Source organism: Cryptosporidium ryanae (assembly GCF_009792415.1).
Source record: "Cryptosporidium ryanae isolate 45019 chromosome Unknown contig_11, whole genome shotgun sequence".
NCBI lineage: Eukaryota > Apicomplexa > Conoidasida > Eucoccidiorida > Cryptosporidiidae > Cryptosporidium > Cryptosporidium ryanae.
The window spans coordinates 71,125-86,096 of record NW_027125521.1 but is presented as its reverse complement, the minus strand read 5'-3'; the positions used below and the strand labels follow the sequence as shown (position 1 = coordinate 86,096).

Here is a 14,972-nt window from a genome sequence, read left to right as displayed (position 1 = left end):
TTTGTAAATTAGCAGTATCGCTCCTGTTTCCTCCTTATCTTCCAGTATTCACTCAATATCTTCTATTTATCCACTCGCTTGCTCTTCTCGACCGGTTGGTTTTCTATTTATTCACAGCCTAACGCCTCCCTATCAAATAAGAATTTAGCATGCGCTTATTATCATATGCTCCTTATACCTTATTTTCGCAAAATTCCGGCCTTACTACTATTCTAACTTGCAACTTTTTCAGGCCCTTGTACATATCCTTTTCCACTTTTTTTTGACTTTCGGCCAAATTTCCCGCGTCTTTTCTGTATTTTTTATTTACATTTTCGTTACCGCACAAGGGTATACTGGTGAAATAATTTGAATACTTGCGACTGCCTTACAACAAGGTAAAAATACGGTGGAATTGGGATTTTCGCCTTTGAGAAAAAAAGTTAACGGAAAGAGTGCGATCCCGGAGACTCTCAGTGCAAGAACACAGAAACGGTTGTTCGGAGGACATTTAGACGTTCAAAAAATAAATATAGACTTTAATTCGTTAATTATACCCTGTATGAAAACTAAAAACTAGTATTCCTGTCTTTCAAAGGAGGTTAGTCCATTTCCCTTCCTGAACACGAGTTCTATACTTGGTTTTGATCTTCGCTGTTTTGGACATCACTCCCAAGCACGGAAAAGGGATTGCGTTTTACGTTGTTACCGATCTCTCCGTCCACCTCTCCGTTTTCCTCCTCTTCCTTCAGTTGCTCTTTCTTGACCGCTTTAGTGTCGCTGTCACCGAGCACTTCCTCGCGCTCCGTTTTAGTGGGAAAACCCTGATTGACGTTTTCAAGGCAAGTGCTTACGGAAACTGGGTAGGCTTCAGCTTGTAAAACATAGTCACGGTCGTTACTCTCACAGTAAGAGTCCCTGATGTCCTTGATAATATCGGAATGACCGAGTCTCGCACCAGATTCGTTTCCGGAACCCTTGCTGCAGCCACCTCCCCCATCGGCACTGACGTCATTCCCGGCTTTAACTACCCCACCAACTGTGGTGGGAATATTCTCAACGGCTGGAGAGGAAGAAGATGGGAGAACTAAAGACGGCATGACATAATTTGTCTGACTGTTTTGGGGTTTCCCCCCTAAATTCCCAGAAACGTGTCCATTTAATCCCCTAACTAGATTTATTCCAACAGGATTGGAGTGCAGTTTCGCGTTTTTTTGAAATGAAAATTGTTCATCCAACACAAGACCACCTTTTGAGTTTTTTGCGGTAGGAGTTGGATTATTAGAGCAACTCTTAATAAACTGAAGTGTGTTTTGAAGTCTTTTTTTTATTGAAAAAAGCTGTTTGTACAAAAACACTTGAGAGGTAACCAAGATGACGATTATAAGCAAAAAAATAAGAACTGTAATGTGTTCGACTATCGATCTCAAAATAACCAACACAAAAGAGTTAATGCTGCTGAGTGGCTTAATTAGACACTCAATATTTAAGTAATTGTCGAAATATTTATTTAAAATATCTTTAAAAACAACACCTATGTCTTCAAGACCTATTGTTCCTCCCCCATTTAACCCGTTTCCAATGTTGTTAATGTTTGCGTCTCCGGTCCTCCCAATTCCGCCTTTGCCAATTCCTTTCTTTTCACCAACTCCCATGTCCACGCTTGCAGACGTTATGTTATAGTTTGAGTCCAACATTAAAATGTCCTGCAAAAACCTTATTGAATCGGACAACATCATTACTGACTCAGTTATGTGGCTTTTAGTAGAATTTAACTCCGATAATATCGCTCTGTTTTCAATTTTTAGAAGATTTATCTTCTTTTCCAACACCTTAACCTTCTCAACAAAAGAAAGCAGCGGATGATTATTGTGGTAATTCATGTCCTGCGTTCTGTAATAGTCAAAATTCGGATACAAGGCTTCATTTTCATATTCATTGATATTGTTATATGCATATCTGTGTCTGCCTCCGTCATTGTACGAAAAAGTTGTCCTGTCCTCCTGTTTTTGCAAATTTCTCCCAATGTATCTATCTCTGTTATTACCAGCATACCAGTTGCCGAAACTAGAGTTTACGTAAACAAATTCATTGTTTGAATTATCTATACCTCCGCCCTCGTCGTACCTAGTCTCAGCATATAGAGCCTTTTGCTGGTCAACATTACTATTTTGGTTGTGATTATGGTTTTGACCGTGGTTATAACCATAAAAGTGGGCACTATTGCTGTTTCCATTAAAATTTACATTTTTACTGTTGGTGTCACCTTCAACCCCATTGTTGCTCATCATGTTTACCTTATTTCCATTGTTGTTGCGACCACCACCATGACTGTTGTCGAGACTTGTTTCTCCGGGATCTTCCTTTCTATCCTGAATGTTTCCGTTAATTATGCTTGGATCCCTCTTCAAAAGTCTGTTTTCAACTTCCTTTACGCTTTCCTCTCCGTCTCCTCTAATTAGTATATAGTTCCTTCTTTTTCCGTTTATTTCCGCCTCCAGTTTGCTTATTATATTATTTCCAAATATCTGTATTCTGTTCAAATGACAGTAGTAGTGTCCTTCTTCAAAACTAGAAAGAGCCCTTACTTTAATATATCTTACCCAACAGGGATTCGAATACGAGTACGAGGGAGAAAAGGAGTATTCGTACTTTCCCCCATCTGGTCCCAAACCTCCGCCGTCCTTCCCACGGTCGACGCCATTATTCGAGTTGTCGTTTTTCTTTCTATCTGACTTTTTCTCGACATCTCTTGAGTTGTATTTTTTTTGTCTTTTGTTCTTATAGCCGGCCAAAACCGATTCGCTGTACTCCTTTTGGCCATTCCTGTCTCTCGCATTCCCCTTTGCCCTTTCATCCTTCTTGTCACTTATAGTGCCTTCTCCTATATAATCAATGTCTGCAAAGGTTCGTTCTCTTCTCCCCTCGTTTGAATCCTCTTCTCTCATGCACAGTGGCTTTATATCAAACATCTCCTTTGAAAGTTTTTCATTTCTCCTAATTATTCCTATTGGAACCCAGTTTTTTGTCGGGTAAACGAGGCTCCCCGATATTTCAATATCTTTGTAGGAAGAGGAGAAGTACTCGAGGGAGAAAATTGAAATAAACTCCAAAAAGATATCCTCTTGAAAGCCTATTACAAACCACATCGGTCTATTGCATGGAACAAGCAAATATGAATCGGGGTTTGAGGACTGAACTGACTTGGGATGCATTATTCCGTCTCCCCACGCCAGTAACTTGCTGTTTGAAGACGAAGATGCATAGTCGTACTGAATAGCAGCTATATGATGAACATACTGCATGCCGTGTATAACTCTTAATTTGTCGCCATACTCGTCTTCGTCATCGTCGTAATAGTAGTACTCGCGGTCACCATATGATCTGGTGTCCTTCATCCCAAAAGCATCGGCTTTTGCGCCGCTATCCTCCTTAAACCTGTCACCTCCCTTGCTCTTTATACTGTCTGCTGCCTCCTTCTTGATGTCCAGGTTAGCACCCAACTCAAAGTCACATATTTGAAACTCCTCGTTCACAGACAGACCGTCTTTTGGAATCACCATCGTATCTAGGAAGGGCGAAACGCATTTGTTTGACGAAATTGGAAGCGAATTCACGGAAGAGGACGATTCGGATGAAGATGAGGGCGAGGAAGAAGACAAGGAGGAGGAAGAAACTGCTGCTGAGTGGGATTGTGCCGACGACAGAACTGAATCCGAACTTGACGAATGCTCGCGATAGCCAAACAAATTTGAGTTTTTGTTCGAAAAGGAGTTTGCGAATGAACTCTTCGAAAAAATACTCGCCTTTGTCTTGCTTTTATTTGGCATAAAAACGTCCTCATAATCCGTTATGTTTGGACTCCCGAAACGGATATCAAAATAGTGAAGATCCAAAACGTTTTCAACATTATTTCTGGCATTTTTTCCGCTTTCACTTCCAGTTCTCCGCTCCCTGTTGCTTTTAAACTTGTAATTTGTGTCCTTGTCAAAACCCGCATTGACATAATCCCCATCGTTGCTATAAACGGCATCTAGGTCTGCTCTTGCCGTCTCATTGGCCTCAGCTCCGTTTTCAGGATCTAGCTTAAAGCTTATCTCCAAACTGTTTGATATGTCAAACATAATATTTGACACGACATTTAACTTTGACAATATGTCTTTGCTCTGTTTGTTTGGATGCCAGGAACACTTGAACAAAAACTGCAAGGGTACACAGTGATTCAACTTAGATCCAACAATCTTCAAATCGTCGAACTTAGTCTCCAAAATAACACCAAGCACTGAAACATTCAAGGGTCCTATGTAGTTTTTCCTTAATATTTCAAAAGTCACATTATCAACTGGAGATACATCGTACAATACGTCCTTATTGCGATTTTCTGAGGTCCCAAAGTCGCTTTTCAATCGCAAAATAGTATTCTTAATCTCATTGTACACTCTCAGGTCTTTCTTTAGTATATAACATAGTTTGTAGTCCAATTCGTAGTTTATTCTTCTGAGCCGTTTGTGAAGAATCGGAGAAACCCATATTGGCAAACTTCCCAGTCTTATATCGTTGCAACCCTTGCAATAAGGACACTCTCTCCTAGAAGAAAGTATGTCCAGCAACTCCAATACTCTGTCGAATGACTTCATCATGTAAATTATGTTACGTGATATTTTTATATTGCTTCTCCTTTTTAATATTGATATCCTACAATCACTCGAGTTCAAATTAGTGTAGTACTTCCGTATGTTTAACTTATCTGAATTGATTAAAATACCTCCGAGTCCGTTTTTTCCGTAGTCATTTGGCACTACCTTATCACCATCACCAGAACTACCATTTCCGTCGCCACTCGCATCACTAGGGCTTAATACAAAATAATCCAACGCAGCTTCATCTTTAAGCAAGACTCCAACGCCATTTCTCCTGTCCAACTCCTCTTTTATTACCTCTTTCTGGCTGTCGTAGTTGTAACAAACCTGTTTTGTAATATTGTGTTCTACACTCAGCCTCCTCTCGCCAATGCTTCCAAATACCAATAATGGCAATAGAAACAGGAGTCTTTTACATTTTGTCATATATATTCCTACTTTGCTCCTCAATTCTACCAAATCGTTGCTAGATTTTTTTGTATAATGTTATATCTGCTTCAACCTTAATTTGTATTTTGGCTCCAAAATATGCTCAACCCCGGTATATTACCGTATTCACATGCATATTTCTGTTCATTATGGTCTGCCCCCCACCGTGCCCTGAAGTACACAATCCTATTAAAGAGTTATAACTAAAGACTCCTGAGTATATTTTTCCATTTTTGTATACTTAATTTTCGTAAAGCTTAACATTTATACGCAAAACAGGCGAATATTCACTCTTTCTTGAAATAAAAGTAAATAAGAAATGCCTTTTTGTGTTGGTGAATGCAGCCTTGCTAATGACATTAATGAACAAGGCTGCATTTATTACAAGTAGTTTATCCTCATTTCTGGATTAATTTAGACGTAAAATTTCACCTCAAAGGCGAATGAATAAATGACAGGACGGACACGCTAATAATGCAGGGATTCCTTTTTTGTTTGCTTACTGTTTAAACCTGTTGTGTGACACGAAATATATTATTTTCCTCTTACTGAAAATTTCCTGTGAATAGTAGATATATATTATATTTTTATATGTTTGCATTTGTTATTCTGTGTATAAATATATACGTTTATTTTGGGTACCCACCTTACGTCATTTCGTATACTCGGAATAGAGATTATTGCATTTTGCACTTTGTAAAGCAGTATGGAACTGTACTGCTGTATATGATAGAAATTAATTTTTGATCTAATGCACTCCAATGTAACTTGTTTTCGTTACTTTTACTACAACAAAAAAAAGTACCTTCTTTTTTCAGATAAACTTTACATCTTTATAATATGCCTACTATCACTTAATTTAAAGCATTCAGGCTGTCAAAACAATATACAATACAACGGCTACGCTAACAGCCAGTTCAACCCAAATCCTTACAGTAATTTTGGCCTTGATATTAATGATAACTCCTTGTCACAAATTGGAAGAAATTTGGACAGGGCCGTTTTGCCGAATCTTATTAGCGTAGGTAATTTTATTGAAAGTGGAATTCAAACTCCTACGACTATTCCCGGAATCCCAACTGCTGGAGTCCCGAGCATTCCCGGAATCCCGACTGCTGGAGTCCCGAGCATTCCTGGAATCCCGACTGCTGGAGTCCCGAGCATTCCTGGAATCCCAACTTCTGGAGTCCCGAGCATTCCTGGAATCCCAACTGCTGGAGTCCCGAGCATTCCTGGAATCCCAACTGCTGGAGTCCCGAGCATTCCCGGAATTCCAAATACTATTCCGGGAATTGGTGAACTAAGTGAAGAAATAGGAACTGAGATAGGGGATATTGGAAATGGAATAGGAGCAGCAATCGTAGAAATTGGAAGTAATATTGAGGATGGGATGAACATTAGCATGATGGAAAGCAGTGATAATCATTCACCTTCAAAACCTAGTTCAGACTACGGCAAAAAAGATGATAATTTATACACACTCTCGGCAATGGGAAAAGGAGGAAGCAAAATATACACATATAATAGACCAAGTATAGTGAGTAGTAGCAGTGGAATAGGAAGCTATTTAGGAAGACAGCCATACCCGTATAAAACTTCAATATTAAATTCTCTTAATAAAGACACTAATCAAATATCGCAAAAGTTTCCACTATACTTGACTAAATCGCCACTAATGGTCACAACCAGTACAAGTAATAATGGTGGTAATGGAGCCAGCAACACTAATACTAGTTTCAACTACAACAATGGTTTGAATCAAATAGGAATAACAACTTTAACTAAACAGGAGATAAATAAAGGCTTTTCACCGTATTCGTCAATACATTATTTAAAAGCATCAGCACCACAAATGGGCGAAAAACAATCCATATGGAAATGGGAGCACATAGATAAACCATTGTTAAGAACAAATACAGCAAGGCCTGTTGAATTTAAGCACAATATTCCAGCAAGTATCAATGAAGCTTGGTGGAATAACTACAAAAACATAAGAAAAGAACCGAAAAAGGTGGATGAAGATAATATTAACAACGAAATAGGTATTAGTGGTAATGATACAAAACAAGATATGGAAAATTATTTCGAAGCTCAACGCCTGAATGACTCTAAATATGATGAAATATACCACAACAATTCAAATCATCACAAAAATCATAGCTACAAGCAAAACTATAACCAAAATCATACTCTTAGTCACATCCATAACCACGGTAACAGTCACAAGCGCAATAATCAAAATCACAAGAAAAAACAACAGAATGACGAGAACGATGATATTCAGGAAAATAAAGAAAATGTTGAGGAAGGGGTTTTAAAATCAACGACAATAGGAGATATTGTAAATTTGACTAGACTGGAAATTCCAAATCCTTATGATAGAAAAATAGCAATAAATAATTTGATTTCAAATTCGTTATCCAATATGAAACAAGAAAATTGGTCAATACCTGTTGAAGAAATAATCAATTCAACATTTATAAATCCAGGCACCGAACAGCCTAATTTAGTTCCTAATCAAATGGGGCCTAAGGCAAAAATACAAGATTTTTATTGCAATCCGAATATTCACAAATGTACAGATCTCTACACTGTAGGAACATCAATAGGAGAGCCTCTTTGGAAAATATATAACACATCCACATTTGGAAGAGCTCAGAGGAGAATTGAGAATTTATTGGACGACACAGAAGTAAGTTGAAAATAGAAATGAAGTTGTATATATATATGTATATATATATATATATATATATATGAGTGCAAATGAAGAAAATAAAACAAAATACAAATTATACAGAAACAATAACAAATATACCACTCTTACGATTATCCCTAGGAATATCTCACAATGGGTCTGACACAAACATTTATAGACTACATAGAACAGGAACCAACGGTAAGTTACCTTTTAATAATTTAATACAAAAAGCGGTGAGGACAAAAACACGTAACTGAAGAACAAATATCTGTACACTGAGTTTAGTTACTCGAGAATCAAGTTAATAATAATTTCTAAAAAAATGAGTGTTATGCCTCAATTAGCCAAACAAATAAACAATTACTAATTTAACTGTATAATTACACGGGTGTAGATCGAACTGCTCGAATCAATGGCAAAAGCACCAACAAACGTATTTCAAATTCCGGAGAATGGATCTATTACAAGTTTTGTTGACAATGCAACAAACCTTGCTCTATTTCAAAATGCAGAGTTCTTAGATCCGCTACCCCAAAACGTAAGTGCCATTTTGAAAACTTAATCGTAACTTCAAAAACACTCCCGGCCTCCACCTTGTACGGAAACTGCAGAAAACAAAGCAAAAATTCGCAAATGCGATTAAAAAGGCAGCCATTGACTGTCTCATGTCAAACTTCACCCTACCAAATTGCCGAATCCCTCAAAATACAACCTCTGAACAAGCTTCCTATGAAAATTACTCCATATTTGAGCTACTCAAAGACTGAGTCTTGGGACGTTGGCGTACTTCTAGTTGAAAGATAGGTGTGTATATTTGTATATCTCTCTAAAGAAAATAAATCTTAAGGCGGCTCCCGCCAAAACTTCCTTGTAATGAATGCTCCAACCCTCACGAAATGATTTGAGAAAGGAGCCTTGCAGAGAATTTGTCGTCGAACCAGAGAAAAAACTGTGAGAAATTCCATGTATTCAATACTTAAGTCGAACATTCCTCACTCTCCATAATCTGTTATTGCCTGCAAAAACAGATAAAACGGCGTTGGCGCCAATCTGTCCAAACCGAAATTTTGCCCTAGGGTGAAAAGGTTTAGATAAGAATGCCGTTTTTCGTGTTTAAATAGAAACTGAGTACTCAGTAGTCTGCGAGAAGCAGTTATGGCTTGCGGTCACATACAATGAGGATAAGTAGAAAAAAACAGATAAAGCGGATTTTAAAGTTCTACAGGGTCAATTTTGACTTCGAGGAGCCATATAGAGTGTTAAGTAAGTTAAACATCAACATTCAATATTGATGTGCAGACTTAAGGAGATTATTCTGCCTAATTTGCAGACTCTCTCCTAAAGCCTGTATATTTGGACTTGATTATCCTTCAACACTAACTATACCATAACTAATAATAGTTGACGGTACCTTTATTATGGCTGGATTAAAGAGTAAAATACATATTAAAGAGCTTCTTCAAAAAATACTGAATGGAAAAGTAGTACCTGTTGTCACCGACTGTATATTCAAGGAAATAGAATTGCTGAACAATACGAGAGGTCACGAGGCCGATTTTTCTGGGGCGAAACTCATTGCAAAGGCATACTTTAGACACAAATGTGGTCACATTTTTAGTACAGAAAAGGGCGAAGCAAAGGGAGAAAATAGAATAGTATTTGACGATGATTCCGGCTTAATCGAAGAACAGGAAAATGATATAGTTAACAACACCGATATTTGCAGCAGCTCGAGGCGAAATTCTATGAATGCCACGGACGTTAATGTAGAAACCGAAAACAAGAGTAGTTTTTCCAAAAGTGAACTCAATAAAGACTCAAAAAGAGATAAAACATTCGATTCCTTTAGATGCATTTTGGACGTAGTCTCCAAGAACGAGAATTCCAAAAAGTTCATAGTAGCCTCTCAGGATCACCTGCTGAGGAAAAAACTAAGCAAAGTACCGGGCGTTCCCTCGCTATACCTTTTCAAACAAGTGCCCGTTTTGGAACAGCCTTCTTATGCCTCGAACGTGCACAACTCTGCCAAAGAGGAGTCAAGAATGGCGCCTCAGGAATGGGAGTATTCTATAATTCCCTCACTCAAGGAGTCGCTTGAGAAAAACGAACAAACGTAAGTTCTAAACTAACTATAACCCGTGTCGGCAGTACATATTGAGTTGGCACAAATACGTGGATCGAACCATCAACACTAATAACTGACTTTGTTTCAACTGCACTTAAAAATAGGAATAACAAAAAGAGAAGGAAGAAGAATCCAAACCCACTCTCTTGTTTGAAAAAGAAGAAAAAGAACAATCCTGTGAGACAAGGCAAAGATTCTCACACAAAAACTAAAAAAATAAGAAGTAAACGTATTAAATTCTAAGAAGAGAATTTAATGTTAATTCGAATTTACGGAACAAGTATTCACTTCAAAACTGCCTCCCTGCTTTACTCCACCCAAACCGTATATACGTCAATTATACACTTCAATGCAAACAAACTTAAGGTTAAATTAGTTTTTCTTGTATGCCTAACTGTCATTTTTGCTACTCCATTCTCCCTTTTTCCTTATTGGGCTGTTGGGTAACGGTCTAGGCGGGAACATTTTTAGATATAATTTTATGTATAAATATAATTATTTATCCTCATACAAGTTTAGAGTAAATAAATACAACTGCTTAAATAGGAATTCATATAATGTATATATATTTTTTTCTAGAAATACCGGGTTACAAGTAGAATATATATATCCTAATATTGTAGAAAATAAATGTAATAATAGTGGAGGAAAAATAGTCGTTGCTATAATCAGCGAATAGTTGCGAAACAGTAAACAGGGCAATAAATAGAATTAGGAAAGGTTCGCATTGAACCAGTGTTTACAATACTGGGAGCGGTGTAACTAAGTTAAATAGCGGGTTGCAAAACAAAACAAGATGTTTAAAAGAGGAGTGATCATTGCAAACCTGACGAATCTCGTAATAGCGGTGCTGGTAAGTCTAATTTAGCTTCTTACGAAATGGTATTTGCAGTAACAAATAACTGATTTTACTTAAATAGCTTTCAGGATGTGCTTTTGGAGGTGTAATGATAACTCAGAGCTGGTCTCTGTTTGAGGGTTCTTTGTTTTCATGGGAAATAACTCCGAATCAGTTTTATGTGACCTTAAATTGCTCCTCAACCAGCAAAAAATTCTTAAATTTTTGCAATAATGCCCTCAAAGACATAAACGGAGGCCTAAGTAACGTACTCAAAGCAATTTGCAGTCCACCAGAAAAATACGATTTTTTATCTCAGTCCTGTGAGGATGCGGTTGTAGTTACTAATTATCTAAATATAGTGTATTTGACATTAATGGGATCTTCTTCAGCAATTATATTGAGTGTGATATTCCTAATGATATATAGTAAGGGCTTTAAAGTTGACATAAACGATGGAAGCATAAATAAAAACAAGAGTTCAAAGTGTGATAATGGCAACGAGGTTATATTGAAGACCAAGCCATTTATAGGTCTCGGGGTCGTTTCAGTAATACTGAATGTAATTGCCTTAATTGGCGTATGTTTATCATCTGTGATAGTGATATACCTGAGTCACATTATCCCAAATTTGATTGCCTTTAATTCGGAAATACCAATGTTTAACATTAGCTCTCACAGCAACTCTCTTGGTTGGGGATTTTACTTGCTCTTGTTATCAAATTCATTGCTTATAATACATATATTAGCTCTTGTTGATTCAATTCGAATGGCAAAAAATCTCTGGAATCTGAGCGTTGAAATTAAAAATAAAGCTGCTAGAGAGGTGCGTACATATCAGGGACACGGTTCTGGAAACGCGGTGCCAGATAAGTACTTTATAAGTAATTTGAGCTCTCCCTCGGAGACAAAGGGATTAAGCAGCGGAAACCATAGCGCCTGCGTATATAATGCTCCCGGCTCTGCTTTCTTACCAAACAATCCCGACCAAACACAGCATCTACTCCAAAATGCGAATAATGCTGCAATTGGCGGAGTGGCCACGCCACAGTTGCAATTCTGCATGCCTTCCCAGCAAGTGTATCCGAAAATCGGGGACAGACCTTTGAACGCCCCTAGGTCTGTTTGGGGATTCTTCCCTATAAGTCTCCTACCTCGCTACAACCCGTATAATTACGGAATGCAGCAACAAATATGCATGCATGACCAAAGTTGTCATGGATATCACGCTCAAAACAACCACAATCATTTCCACAATTTTTAGATTTTCACGAAAAATAATTAGACTCAGTCCTTATTCGGCCTTGTTCCATTCCCTTTAAAAGTTAGATATCACTAAGGCAGCATCAGTATAACATAGTTATCTCACTGCTCCGTCTTTTCTTTTCACTGCCTCTACCCCCTTTGGAAGAGCGGATAATAGAGAACGAGGTCTTTCTTCACTTGATAAGTATCAATGTCCTTCCGTACTCCAAGTAAAACATCGCAGTTCTTCATGTCTACTGCCTCAATCAGCAACTTCCTGTTCTCGCCAAGTTTAATATTCTCTGGTTTGCCTGCTCCCTGCAACCTCCTGAATCTAATTACCCACGTATCACTTGAATCCACGCACATTTTCCACTTTTTCCTGTGATATCTGTGAAACATTATCTTGCCTTGAATACTCATTTCAGAATCAAAAATATTTTGCTGATTGTCTCTATTCTCCGTCAACGAGTCCAGTACCTCATGCATCGCCTCGCATGAATTATCTAGTATTTGTTTCGCAACGTTGGATCTTATGAATTTCTCCTAAGGACATTTTAAGTAACAAAACAGTATGAATTTTCGCAAAAATGTACATTTAGGTGTAAATGGTTGGTATTATTTGTGCTTCGTCCGAAGTTTCGCAACTTTGATTAATTTACATAAGAAACCGGTTGTTAGACGAACTCCGTATCGGCCCATCACACCCCTTTTGGTTAAAACTTACACTTTGAAATTGATCTAATACAACCGAAAGACACTAAAGTGGAGTGCATTTATCGCAAAACAGATCAATTGAGATTAGAATTGCTCTTTCCGAACTCGGAAACTTACGTTGATTATGCGAGTCTTAAGCAGCGCGTCCCTCATATCCTCGCTTGTCACCCTTCCTCCCGTTTTTCACGACGAATATGCATAAAAACGGACTTCTTTTTGGCTTCTATTTTGCAAAAAGATCTATTGGGTGTACCTCAAAACGGCCAATTACGCCCAAACTTTAGCTCTTATTTCCCGTGTATCGTTTAATTTCCCACTTTACTTGTTCACCGTTCTCCACCTTCGTATACTCGCAGTTGCACAGCTACGAGTATGCGACCAAGTACAATTAAAACAGAAGTAGCGACCCTGGCAGATAAAGAGGGAGTTGTATTGCGTGCGTGGTTGCCTTAAAGTCCCTCTAAGCCACGTGGGATAGTGTGAATTAAACCCCTGCTACTAATGGGCGCCAATTTGCCCGGATTTCAGGCTACAGTGGGAGTGAAAATCAGGTGGAAAGCGTAGTTGTATAGGGACGGAGCACGCCAACAAAAACAGGAGAATGAACGCGGTTCGAGACGAGAAGAACTAAGCATGTTTCGAGGTGAGCACATCTGTAAAGGCAGTTTGTTATAATTCCTGCACTATCATCGGGGTTTTAGTAAATCAGTAGCTATTTAGCGCTGTTAAGAGCACTAATAGTGGGTGCATTCGTCATATTTATTTTTTAACTGACATAATCATAGAGTTAATGTCATCGTTCGAATTCTGGGAGGCTTTTTCAAGCAAATACACGTGGTCCAAAATGTTCAGCTTGTTAGTTTCTGAGACAAGACCACACATCAGTATCTCCTCGATAATAATATGTGTTTTGTCTAGATTGAACATGATGTCCAGTTCACACTAAAATGATAATTTGCGATTGACAACAGGAATTAGTTTGATTTAAAAAGTGTGAATTATAGAAAAGTTGCGACAGCCACCATCCTTTACCGGAAAACTTACAACGTTCTCAAAGTACTTGTCCAGTGTCTCAACAATGAAGTGGATTAATTCCAGATAGGCTAGTTCGTTCTACACATGTCAATTTCAACGATTGCGTCGCGATTTTGTTGTCATAAGTTTGGGTCGTGTTAGTCAAAAGGCAACTAAATCAACAGCAAAATTTGTGTACATAACAGACATAAACTTACCACTTTTTCGGAATCCTCTAAACCCATTATAAAATAAAGGGAGGCGTATCTCCTATATATAATCTGTTTAAGCATTTTGTTTGCGTAATAACTAATTTCACCTTGTTGAATATGAAATCTGTGTATCCCCTTTTTGAAGGAGCATACACCCGGCGTCTCATTTACGCCTAAACATACCTTGTAGCCATTAAACTTCATAAAGGGGCATTGATTTTCACCCCTTAGCAGACACTTTCTGATCAGCTGTCCTTCCAAAACGAGCCTTTCATCCCTTGAAACGTTCCGATAGTACTTACTCAGTCTTATTTGACCCTGCTTGTTTACGAGTAACAAAAACTTTAGCATGCTTCCTGCTTTTCTTTTTCTGAAAGAAGTGCCTAACCCCCTCAATCGGCCATCCTGCTGCATTAACGATTCAGATTGAACAGATAAGGGGCCCCACAGCGTACACCTTCGGGCTGGCATACATGATAAAGGCGGGGGCGCCAGGAGACCCCACTGGCAATTCGGACCTTAATTTCCGGGGAGTGGACCAAATGGCATTGAGAAAAAAAGAAAAGGGAAAAAGGAAATTTTAATTGAAAGAAACGCTGGCCGAGTCTGTGGGCATTTCCAACAGACTATTTGGGCAGACATCTCGTTTCTCTTTATCCTTCCACTTCTTCCCTCTGGATCTCCCATATCCCCTCCGAGGCAGAGTGAGAAAAAAGCAAGGGGAGAACTCCAAATCGTGCTGCTTTCGTCCACTCCGTCCGAAGGAAAGTCCAATTGACAGAAATCGACGCACGTTGACTCGCCTACTATTTTCAAACAGAAACGAACAAACTCGATTCGAACACAGACGCACCCAACGCTCCTTCCTCTGGGACGGACACAGGGACGGGGGAGTGCACTCAAATTCAACTCCAAACCAGGGAAAGGGGAACACTCTGAAAAACGAAGACAAGTCGCCCTTGCTGCAGGCCATACTCTCATCCTGTTGACATGAGCTCTGAATTTACCTAATGCTAACGACAATACACTTGAAATCTAAGACTAGCAGAGGTTTGAATATTTAACCTGGGAGGTG

General features: G+C 38.6%; 6 protein-coding genes across 6 annotated transcripts; 4 read left to right on the top strand and 2 right to left on the bottom strand.

Moving 5' to 3' along the window:
- Positions 1-611: 611 nt before the first annotated feature.
- FG386_000172 (uncharacterized protein) lies at positions 612-5,045 on the bottom strand (the record flags this gene model as incomplete). The annotated part of the gene is made up of 1 exon (XM_067339483.1): positions 612-5,045. One exon carries the CDS (start codon positions 5,043-5,045, stop codon positions 612-614), a length of 4,434 nt encoding a protein of 1,477 aa, XP_067198281.1.
- Positions 5,046-5,799: 754 nt separating this feature from the next.
- Positions 5,800-7,983, top strand: FG386_000171 (uncharacterized protein; the record flags this gene model as incomplete). The annotated part of the gene is made up of 3 exons (XM_067339482.1): positions 5,800-7,740; positions 7,885-7,944; positions 7,978-7,983. The coding sequence occupies 3 exons, from the start codon at positions 5,800-5,802 to the stop codon at positions 7,981-7,983; spliced, it is 2,007 nt and encodes a 668-aa protein (XP_067198280.1).
- Positions 7,984-8,158: 175 nt separating this feature from the next.
- Positions 8,159-8,592, top strand: FG386_000170 (uncharacterized protein; the record flags this gene model as incomplete). Its single annotated transcript, XM_067339481.1, has 2 exons — positions 8,159-8,284; positions 8,551-8,592. 2 exons carry the CDS (start codon positions 8,159-8,161, stop codon positions 8,590-8,592), a joined length of 168 nt encoding a protein of 55 aa, XP_067198279.1.
- Positions 8,593-9,164: 572 nt separating this feature from the next.
- Positions 9,165-9,863, top strand: FG386_000169 (uncharacterized protein; the record flags this gene model as incomplete). The annotated part of the gene is made up of 1 exon (XM_067339480.1): positions 9,165-9,863. One exon carries the CDS (start codon positions 9,165-9,167, stop codon positions 9,861-9,863), a length of 699 nt encoding a protein of 232 aa, XP_067198278.1.
- Positions 9,864-10,818: 955 nt separating this feature from the next.
- FG386_000167 (3 transmembrane region protein) lies at positions 10,819-11,973 on the top strand (the record flags this gene model as incomplete). The annotated part of the gene is made up of 1 exon (XM_067339478.1): positions 10,819-11,973. One exon carries the CDS (start codon positions 10,819-10,821, stop codon positions 11,971-11,973), a length of 1,155 nt encoding a protein of 384 aa, XP_067198276.1.
- Positions 11,974-12,104: 131 nt separating this feature from the next.
- FG386_000166 (clathrin assembly protein) lies at positions 12,105-14,870 on the bottom strand (the record flags this gene model as incomplete). Its single annotated transcript, XM_067339477.1, has 9 exons — positions 12,105-12,500; positions 12,682-12,714; positions 12,789-12,831; positions 13,447-13,613; positions 13,716-13,784; positions 13,907-13,966; positions 14,081-14,267; positions 14,538-14,700; positions 14,747-14,870. 9 exons carry the CDS (start codon positions 14,868-14,870, stop codon positions 12,105-12,107), a joined length of 1,242 nt encoding a protein of 413 aa, XP_067198275.1.
- Positions 14,871-14,972: the final 102 nt, after the last annotated feature.